This window comes from Priapulus caudatus, unplaced genomic scaffold (genome assembly GCF_000485595.1).
Source record: "Priapulus caudatus unplaced genomic scaffold, Priapulus_caudatus-5.0.1 Scaffold83, whole genome shotgun sequence".
NCBI lineage: Eukaryota > Metazoa > Priapulida > Priapulimorpha > Priapulimorphida > Priapulidae > Priapulus > Priapulus caudatus.
In genome coordinates, this window is record NW_014577144.1 from 570,799 (window position 1) to 581,257 (window position 10,459).

The 10,459-nt window shown below is 46.7% G+C and overlaps 2 protein-coding genes and 1 long non-coding RNA gene across 3 annotated transcripts in view; 2 read left to right on the top strand and 1 right to left on the bottom strand.

Moving 5' to 3' along the window:
- Nucleotides 1-1,054, top strand: part of LOC106804694 — a 2,241-nt gene extending 1,187 nt beyond the window's left edge. Inside the window, exon 3 of the long non-coding RNA XR_001393353.1 lies at nucleotides 1,017-1,054. This is a non-coding gene — a long non-coding RNA (uncharacterized LOC106804694). The remainder of the gene's footprint in view (nucleotides 1-1,016) is intronic.
- Nucleotides 1,055-2,583: 1,529 nt separating this feature from the next.
- LOC106804693 lies at nucleotides 2,584-4,492 on the top strand. The gene is made up of 4 exons (XM_014805976.1): nucleotides 2,584-2,714; nucleotides 3,451-3,615; nucleotides 4,043-4,169; nucleotides 4,356-4,492. Exons 1-4 carry the CDS (start codon nucleotides 2,676-2,678, stop codon nucleotides 4,487-4,489), a joined length of 465 nt encoding a protein of 154 aa, XP_014661462.1. The 5' UTR covers nucleotides 2,584-2,675; the 3' UTR covers nucleotides 4,490-4,492.
- Nucleotides 4,493-6,929: 2,437 nt separating this feature from the next.
- The window catches only part of LOC106804680 (regulator of chromosome condensation-like), a 12,431-nt gene continuing 8,901 nt past the window's right edge, over nucleotides 6,930-10,459 (bottom strand). Inside the window, exons 4-7 of the mRNA XM_014805955.1 lie at nucleotides 9,908-10,063; nucleotides 9,660-9,776; nucleotides 9,095-9,253; nucleotides 6,930-8,630 (exon numbers count right to left, since the gene is read on the bottom strand). Of these exons, the coding sequence (XP_014661441.1) occupies nucleotides 8,323-8,630; nucleotides 9,095-9,253; nucleotides 9,660-9,776; nucleotides 9,908-10,063 (740 nt within the window). The 3' untranslated portion in view covers nucleotides 6,930-8,322. The remainder of the gene's footprint in view (nucleotides 8,631-9,094; nucleotides 9,254-9,659; nucleotides 9,777-9,907; nucleotides 10,064-10,459) is intronic.

The following is a 10,459-nucleotide window of genomic DNA, read 5'->3' on the forward strand; positions in this document are numbered from 1 at the left end:
GAGCTGTAAATATAACAGGAGAGGAAGCGCGCCATATCTGGCCCAAAAGATTTGTGTTCGGACAGGAGTGACCTAGAACAGCAGTTAGTGTTCTTTGTCTCAGAATGGGTTCGTCTGCACATGCGTTTCAGTAATTATTAGCGTCCATATGATTGGTTGCCATTCGAGGTTGAAGCACACAGCAATGCCGCGTTCCGTCTCCTTGTCTATGATTTAGTCTGGCTGTCAGATACATGAAGTCATCATTCGGTCCACTGTCAGCGTAAGCTAGATGAGATGGATAGTATTAGCTTCTTGATGGGTGACAGTTGTGACAGGTTTTTGTTTCATACCGCATAGTCTGAAAGCGCCTGGATGGTTGTCGCAGGAATGTAGAATTGTTTAAAGGTAGGAACAACTGATAGGCATAGCAGTCCTTCCCTTACTTTGATCCTGACCAAATTAATTTGTCACGTTCAATTGCAGCGAATTGTCTTTCGGTTGTACACTCTCTATCCTTCTCTATATTTTTCCTTCCCCCTCTCTCTCTCGTCGTCCCCTTCTCTCTCGGCTCGTCTCTCTTTCTGTTCTCTCATTTCACTTCTTCTGTTTTCTCTACACTTTTACGTTTCTCTCTCTCTATCTCTCTCTCTCTTCTCTCTCGCTTTCTTTCTCTCTCTTCTCTCTCTTCTGGTCTGTCTGCACTCTCTCTCTTCTCTCACACACACACACGCACACACCACACAACAACAAACAACACACACACAACACACACACACACATACACACACACTTTCACTCGCTCTCTCTCTTACCTCTTCTTCTCCTACCTCTCCCTCCCCTACCCTCCTTCCTGCCGTCTCCTCCCTCTCCTCTTTCTCTCTCTTTCTCTAATATATGCTAATAGATGTGGGGCAATGCAATCATGTCATGTTACACTCGCCTCGTGCATTCATAAACACAACTTGTGATTTGTGTGTTTGCCTGGTCCTGCGTTACAAGGCTGAGGGCCGTTTTTCACAACTTTTCGCTTGCAGTTCGGTAAGGGAGATGACACACGACACTGCGGATACCTCCTTCAGCAAGAAATGGCATACTTGGCGGAATCTTCACGGGCAGGTCACCATGCCGACGACATTCCGACTACAGCAGAGGTTGGCGCACGGCAACGGTGAGATCCCGCATTCCTAGTGCTTGCGCCTCTGGCTTGTGGCTGTTGTCGACCTTGGCTGTGTTTCAGCGCCCTCTGGTGTGCTAGGCACTGTTTGCGGGGTGCTTGGGCATGTGACTATGTGGTGGGTAGTATGGTTACATGTGGTGGCGAGGTAGAGTGGTTAATGTGGTTTACATGCGGCTATTGTGTGGTTAGGGTGTGGTTACATGTGGACATGTGGTTACAATTGTGGTTGCGGCGTATGGTGGATGTAGGTGTAGGTTACTATGGGAGTAGGTGTGGTATACATGTAGGCTAGATGTGGGTTACATTGTGGTTAGGTTGTGTTGGCATGTGGCTAGATGTGGATTACATGTGTTTACATGTGAGTAGGTGTTGTTTGCATGTGTTAGATGTGGTTAATGTGGTTACATGTGGTTAGCGTGTGTTTGCATGATGCTCTAGATGTTGGTTACATGTTGGTTACATGCTGAGTGTGGTTTTGCATGTGTCTAGATGTGGTTAATGTTGCATAGCGTGTGGTTGCATGTGGATAGACGTTGTTACATGTTGCGTTACGTTGTGAGTCCATCTGATTGAGCCAAAACTTGACCTACCAGGGTGAAGTTTGGGCAGCATACAGTGAAGGAGCCAGGATGCTCTCATCGATGCTCTCATTGGGCTGGCTTTCTTGTAAGGTCGTCATTACGTAGAATGATGGTGCGATTTATCTGCTATGCGCTGTGCCGCATATTGCTGGGTCTATAGATTATGATAGTATATATATGTGTGGTGTCAGGGTGGCGGATTAAGCGATCACGGTACCCTAAGCATGACCAATCTTGGTCGCCCCTACCTTTCCACTGACCAGTCCATTTTAGTTGTTGAACCTGGTTGAGCCAAGATACAATGGCAGGTTGCAGCAGTTACAAAATTTATGTAGGATTTCAAGGATGGTGGTTGATAAAGGGGGGGGTTATGTGGAGGCGTCCTCCCAGAAATTTTTTTAAATGTTAGATCGCATGGGAGATGGTATTTGAGGACAATTTGAGCGTACATGCATGTACACCTTCATTCTGACTACGAGTCAAGTTCTATTTTGTTTTTTTTTACAGTTTCAGTTGTGAGAAAGACTCTCTGTTGTGCCAGTTGGTGGACATTAATGGTTTGAAAATATTCTTAAGGCAATTGTTCAACATTTTGGAAAGGCACTTCTCGTTTGTTTCTGTAACTTTAGTGTTGTAAAGTTCCATGTGAGTTGAAAGATGTTTTCTTGGGTTGTTTTAACTTGATGAGTAAATATGATGGAAACGTGCTGAGCTCGAGCTGTAGAGACAAGTGTTGTTCATGTCATCATGGATGTTTAAGAAATTACTTTAATAGGTGGCGACACGATAGCCAAGAAGTGCGTCCAATCGCATTCGAGAATTTCACATGTACGATATGGCGTATTTTATCCAATAGAAAATCTTTAATGGTTGACGAACATATTGTTAACTTAGAATGTAGTGTAAACTTTCGACACTCAGAAAGCAAGTAGAAAATGAAACGAATATACAAACGTTCCAAAAAATATGTAAAGGTTTGTAGTACTATTATGCATGTTTCATACTCGCGTATAAACAGAGCGTCTAGACTCTAGACTCGAGTAAGGTGCAGAGACAGAGAGTTGGGCACATCAATGTCATCATTCAGTTCAAGGATAGAGAACATGGGTCCCAATAAAACCAATGGCAATGTCATTTACATCAATATTATTGATTATATTGATTATATTTTTGGTTAGGGTTAGGATTAGGGTTACGGTCCGGGTATTAGCCAAGCACATTGGTTTTATTGGGACCCATGTTCTCTATCCTTGGGTCGTGGCACTGGCACTTGGGCAGTGCCACTGCCTCTGGCATACGAGTCAAAGACAGTAATAAATTTTCACGACCTTGGCTGTATATTACACCTTGTATGTCATCCTCTAAGCTTAGGTTTAGCGGCTCAAGGACAAGGATAGAGAGCATGTCCAGTAATAAACATCCGATCCAATCACCGTCCTGGACATGATCTCTATCCTTGAACCGGTTTGACATCACTGTTCGTCATTACAGAATGCAAAGCAACAGAGTTTATACTAGTGTTGGAGCTACTGAAGTGGTAGTGTAATTGTAAGTGGCGAGAATCTCCCCCACGCCCACCCCTACCCTACCAGTACCACCACCCCCAACTGCTCGTGTTTGAATATTCGTATGTAGAAACCCGCACGCGCCTCATCCAGGTTTTTCAAATTATAATCCAGTCTTTATCGATTACACGCGTGACGACGACAGTTCGGAAACAGCGTGATGCTTGTCGAACTGCGCTTGGATGTGAGGGGCGTCGTCGGGGACAACGAATTACCGATGAAAGAGGGCGCCACGGGGCATGCTCGTACCTCGCATGCCACAAGTAGAGAGGATGACAATGGTTCCACCTTCCCCAGCGCTTACCTTAAGGTAGTATAATCAGGGCAGATATGTTGCAACCCTATCCCTGATCTGGTTAGGACCATTAGGTGGTCAGGTTTAGGGTCGTTGTGGTGGTATACGATGATGCGTGCATGTGCCCTGAACATATAATCTCGAGGCAGATATTCTCATAGATCGGTTTAATGTCGTGGAGGTTAATTATCAGAGAAGATGCGACGCGCGTCTGCCAGGGAAAAAATTTATTTTTCGGGGGCTACTTTTTAAGCTCGCGTGCATGAAAATAGCACTCAAAAATTTTGTTTGCATTGAACTCTATTCAAATTTACGGGGGCTCTTTTTGGCATTTCCGGGGCTCTTTTTGGCATTTCGGGGGCTAAATCGCCCCGAGCCCCCGTGTATTTTTTCCACTGGCGTCTGCTAACGAGCTAATTTATTATGCGATGGGGTTTCGCAGGAGGTCTTGGAGCTGCTGCGAGAAAAGATTTACGAACGCGTCACGCAACTGGTGAGTCACACGGAGACGACGGGAGACAAAGCCAAGAGAAACTCGGCCAGAAGATACCAGTGCGAAGTAACTATAGGTATTTGGCCATCACCGCCACTGCCACCTAGTTGAATTTGTCAGAAGTTCTAATTCAACTGCTTTGCAATAGCAGTCCCCATACGTGTAGATTTGTTCGGGATGCTGTTGGAGTGGGATATATTTCTGTTTCGGATTGAGTGTTCAGGTGAGAGTGGGTTACAGGTTTAATTGCGTGTTTGCACAGGTGACAAGGTCAGAGTTGGCTACAGATTTAGAAAATGTTCCACGGCTAATCAGTGGTGTGTAGTTAAGTGTTGCGACATCATAGCCAGCCATCCATCAGCAGTAGAGGATGACGGTGGTGATGTAGGTGTGTAAAAACCCATAGACTGTGAGGAACACTGTGAGACTGTGAGGAACACTGTGAGACTGTGAGGAACACTGTGAGACTGTGAGGGACACCGTAAGACTGTGAGGATCACCGTGGGGCCGAGAGGATCACCATGGGACCGTGAGGATCACCATGGGAATTCTCGTAGCAGCATGGAACAACGTGAAGCAGCCTAAAACTACGTATAGCAGCGTGTGAGAAGATGTAGAAGCATGGAATAAGATGTAGAAGCATAGAATAAGATGTAGAAGCATGGAACAACAAGATGTAGCAGCATGGAACTACGTGTAGGATTATGGGACTGCATATAGTATCATTGATTTACAGCTAGTAGCATGGCGTGACGTGGTACCACCATTGGATTTTTTGTAGCAACATGGAACCATTTCTAGCAGTATGGAACTGTGCTGACAGCATGGAACTACGTGTAGCAGCATAGAAGTACTTGTAGCAGCAAGAAACTACGAGGAACACCATTTGGCATTGAACAGTGAGGGTTAATTACAATCATGGACTGCTAGTGGGCATCTAACTGTTTTGAGCAGCATCAAGGATGGTACTTCCACTCTGGTGAGCGCTGGCGCATCAATTATTCTCCTAAATTCACCGTGTTCTTTCACATATATTTATATAGTGAAATACCAATAGAAATGTGTGATGTTATTTAGAAATATTGAAAATTGATTGATTGTATGTGTATGTGTGTTGCATGTCACTCCATCAATAGTAATTTGTTAATATAATGTACCATTAAGTAGTAGTTATAGATAATATTTTATGAATATTTATTACTGGTGCTGGATAACAGATTCCTGATATCCTATATACATGCAAAATTGTTCAGAGAAATGTTCTTAAAATGACCAAAGATTTTTTTGTTTGCTATAAAAACTTAAAATTGTCCGAAAATGGATGCATTTTGTTTTACCTCGTTTGTTACTTCTTTCGCACAAATTTTCTGATCTGATAAGCATTACTTGAGCTTATAGCATATAGCTATAAAATGTATAGCTATAAAATGGAACCTTGAAGCTAACTCTTCTATTTTGTTACTGTCCATATTCATTTGTAGGATTCATATGTAAATTCATTTGCTTATACACCCGCATGTGATATACAAAATGAGTTCAATACACAGGTTTGTGATATAATAAGTGCTTATAAAATATACATTATAATGCGTGATTATGGATGTTGATTCAGCCCTTGCTAACTAATTACTTAGAAATGCATATCTTTGCTGATCAGCTATTTATCACTTTGTTTATATCAAATCTATGTAAAGATTTTGGATGTTGATTGCGCCTTGCTAATTGTATACCCCGCGACGAAGTCGGCGGGATACTATGGTTTCATGTCTCCCCAGCCGCCGCCGCCGCTCGGTCCGCAGCAGAGAATTTCATTTCCGCTCTATAACTCGACCCCTAATTGACCTAGCGCTACCAAACTTGGTATACTTACACATCTTGGGGAGGTGAGCAGCGTACCAAAACCAGGTCACTGCGACCTTTATTTGACCTTTACCTTGGCCTTGATGATATTTCCCTTCCGCTCTCTAACTCCGGCCGCTCCTAATTTGACCTTAGCGCCGTCTACCAAAACTTGGTATACTATACACATCTTGAGGGAGAGGTGAAGCAGCATACTTCATTTGACCTTGATCATATTTCCCTTTCCGCTTCTCTAACTCGCCCCCAATTGACATAGCCGCTACCAAAAACCAGGTCACTACGACCTTTATTTGACCTTTAACTTAACCATATTTCCCTTCGTCTCTATAACTCGGCCCCTAATTGACCTAGCGCGACTAAACTTGGTATACTTACACATCTTGGGGAGAAGGTGTGTCGCGCACCGAAACCAGGTCACTGCAACCTTTATTTGACATTGACCATCATATTTCCCTTCCGCTCTATAACTCGGCCCCTAATTGACTTAGCGCGATCACGTACCGAAACCAGGTCACTGCAACCTTTATTTGACATTGACCATCATATTTCCCTTCCGCTCTATAACTCGGCCCCTATTGACCTAGCGCGACCAAACTTCATATACTTACACATCTTGGGGAGAACCCGGGGGATACATGTAGTTGGCGATGTATTAGAAATGCATATCGTCGCTGATCAGTTATTTGCCACTTTGTTTATATTAAATCTATGTATAGAATTTCTTATTTTTTAAGTGCCTTCTAATGTTTTTTTGACAGTGGGAGTAATATACACCTTTATATATATGAACACACATTTCTAGCCCAGCAATGCTATTCTTAGTCGTGACCTACGTTTTTGTTTCCAATACAACTGCCTAAAACAATAAACATTGTTTTGATATATTAGAATATATTGTTTTAGTTTTATCATAAACACATGATTGTATGATTATCGATAACGATTTTCTTCAACTTAAGAAAAGAGAACAGGAATGTTTGTTAAAATTTTTAGTACAGTTATTATTAGTATAAATGATAAACAACGTATTAAAAATGGCAGAATATCACGAAAATTTGTACAGTACAAATAAGCAGTACACAGTACAATAATCGCAACATGTCTCTTTTCTGTCACCGATACAAATCGAATGCAATATTTGATTACTTCATGGATAAACCTACTCATTATTTATTATATTTCATCGCATGAAAAACTTCGTGTATTAAAATAGCAACGTAGAATAAATTGTTTAGAATGATTACTGTGAGCTGAGAAAGAGAGAGAGAAGAAGGGAGCCAACGGGAGAGAAGAGGAAGTCAACAGGAGAAAGGAAGTAAGAGAGTAATATAAGAGAGAGGGAGAGGAAGTGAGTCTCAGTCAAGGTGATAAAGAGGAAGTGAGAGAGTAAGAGAAAGGGAGAGGAAGTGAGTGAGTAAGAGAAAGAGGAGAGAGGAAGGGAGGGAGGGACAGAGCGAGAGAGAGACAAAGCCGGAGGGAGAAAGAAGGAAAGGCATTCGGACACGTGCACCACTACCATGATCGTTTACCCATCCCTCGCGATACCGTACGCGCATGCCACCACCGCTTCTTCCTCTCCTTGTCCCATGCGCGACAACTCTCAAACTACGCTCGCGAATCCTCTCCCCTGAATTCACTTCTCGATCACTCTGCATCTCGCATCACACCGGCGACGCTACCAGCAGCAAGACTCTCACGGCGAGATCTCGACGGCACGACGATGGAGCTGTTTGGCCCAACGGGCCAGAATTAAAAAAATATTTGTTTGCCCTCACCCGACCCAGGCTGAAAAGTTTGGGTAGGTAGGTAGGCTTTTAATTTATTTTTTTGAGAGGGGGTCTTTTTATAAATTCAGCATTATACAGACTTATATAATGTATAGTGATAAAGATAAATAAAAATGTTTGAGTCGGCACTTTTTTGGCGGGTCGGTCGGGTGAGGGCAAACAAACAATATCTTTATCATGGCCTCGGCCTATTGTCGGCAACACCTACAGAAACCAAACCTCGCAGCGTCAAACGCCCGTAGCGACGAGTTACCACGGCGACGCCCCGTCATCTGCACCGTGAGGATGCGTGCGTCGAGGAGCCGTCGTCATTTCCTATACTCACCGATCCGGCAAGGTATTCGGCCGTTCGAACAGGGGGTCGTCCCGCTCTCCCGGCCCCGCGATCGCACCCCCGCCTGCCCCACCACGGCACGGTCGATTCGGCCGTTCGAACGGGGGGTCGTCCCGCTCTCCCGGCCCCGCGATCGCACCCCCGCCTGCCCCACCACGGCACGGTCGATTCGGCCGTTCGAACGGGGGGTCGTCCCGCTCTCCCGGCCCCGCGATCGCACCCCCGCCTGTCCCCCCGTGGCCCGGTCGCTAGCTGCTGGCGGTAGCCGGCACGGCCTCATTGCACGCCGACGCCGCGACGCCGTTCTCCGCGACCCCGGGTCGCAACCCCGCCGCGTCCGTCGTCGAGCTGACTTGCGACGGGTCCCCGGGGGCGGCGGCGGCGGGCGGGCGGTCGCCGGCCAGCAGGACGGAGTGCTGGCCTCCAGCGCTCACACGCAGCACGGCGCGAGTCTGCAGCGCCCGGCCGCTCATCCGCTCGGGCGTCCACCGGTCGTCGTCGTCGTTGCCGTTGCCCAGCTGTCCGTTTGTGCCCATGCCCCAGGCGTACGCCGCACCTGCGAGACAAGAGAACGTCTTCGGAATGCAAAGAGGGAAGTACCCTCTTCTCACAAACACACACACACACACTTCTCTTCAAGTGATACGTACCCACCTCTCTCTCTTTGTCACTCTCTTTCTCTTAAACCGACGGCAACACCTACCCTCCTCGCCCATGCACATACAGGATTCTCTCTCACGGATACATACCCTTCTCTCTCACTGATACGTACGCTCCTCGGTCACCAACACACACCCTCCTCTCTCACGAACACACGCCCTTCTCTCTCACCGACACGTACCCGCATTTGCCACCAGCATGTCTTTCACTCTAACCAATACATAACCTCTTGTCCTCCTCTATCACGGATACACACCCTGGCTTCTTTCTCACCGACACCTACCTTCCTCTATCAGTCTATCACCAACACCTACCCTTCTCTCTCACGAACACACGCCCTTCTCTCTTACTGATACGTACCCTCCTCCGTCACCGCGTAGGAGACGCAGCTTCCGCACGCGACGTCGGTGCACGTGACGCCGGAGAGAGAGGTGAGCAGCGTGGGAGAAGCCTGGTCGTCGCCCTCCTCTCCCAGCCCCAGCCGGCCGTACTCCTTCCTACCCAGCGAGTACACTCTGCCTGCAATCAACATCCATGCGTGGGAATAGAAAATCCAATATTCTGGGAGGAGGAGAAACCTGTTCCAGATAGCTAGACAGTTCCAGGGTGGACCCTATACGTATACAAGCACGCACACGCACGCATGCATGCACGCACACGCACGCATGCATGCACGCACACACACATACATAATATATATAAGTATATATTTATATATGACGTCTACGATTGTGATAAGGATCAGAAGCAGCCATCCATAGCTTTCATAAACGAACTCGTCCTGAAGTATATTCTATTCTATTCTAACCTACAATTTTCTCATCAAATTTGAACGTTTCACACGATCAACCCAGGAGACTGCCAAATCCGATGAAACCTGCCGAACCCCCTCCCCTACCTGAACACCCTGCTGCCGCACACCTACCTTGATCGTCTAACGCCAACGTGTGGTGCTGGCCACCGTTGATCTTCACCCAACACTTGTTGTCGAAGGTCTTCGCTTGTTGTGGCATGAACGCAGAGTGCACTTTTTGCGGCAACCCTGAAACAGACATGACAGCACGCGAGTGTCCGTTGTCACTCCCCGCAGAACAACACAGGAACATTCTTCGTTTCGTGACCATACTAACATGACCACATTTACCGCCATCCTGCTTCTACTAATGGACATACCTAGCTGGCAATAGTTGTTCAGGCCGAAAGCATACACATCCCCAGAGGCCTTGCTCCTGGCGAACGTCACGTACTGGCCGGCCCAGATCTTGTCGAACTGGATCGTCTTGCCTCGCACGCGTTTGCAGTGGACGATGCCAGGCTCCAGTACGAACCCTAATGCAGAAAACAAACGCGTACACACACGTGTCGTCAACACGACACGTCGTCATGCCAGTATTACATGCAAGATGTCCGCGGTCCCGCCTCCACTCTGCTCTCTCGCGGCCCCGCCCCACGCACACGGACATTGCTTACCGACGCAGCTGCCTCCTTCCCCTCTTACAGCCCCACCCAAAGCAAACGGACACTGCTTACCAAGACCTCTGCATCCGCCCCCCTCTCACACGCCCACCCCAAGCAGAAGGTCATTGCTTATCAATGCTGCTGTCTCCTTCCCCTCTCATGCCCACCCAAAACAGACGGACATTGCTTACCGACGCAGCTGCCTCCTTACCCTCTTACAGCCCCACCCAAAGCAAACGGACACTGCTTACCAAGACCTCTGCATCC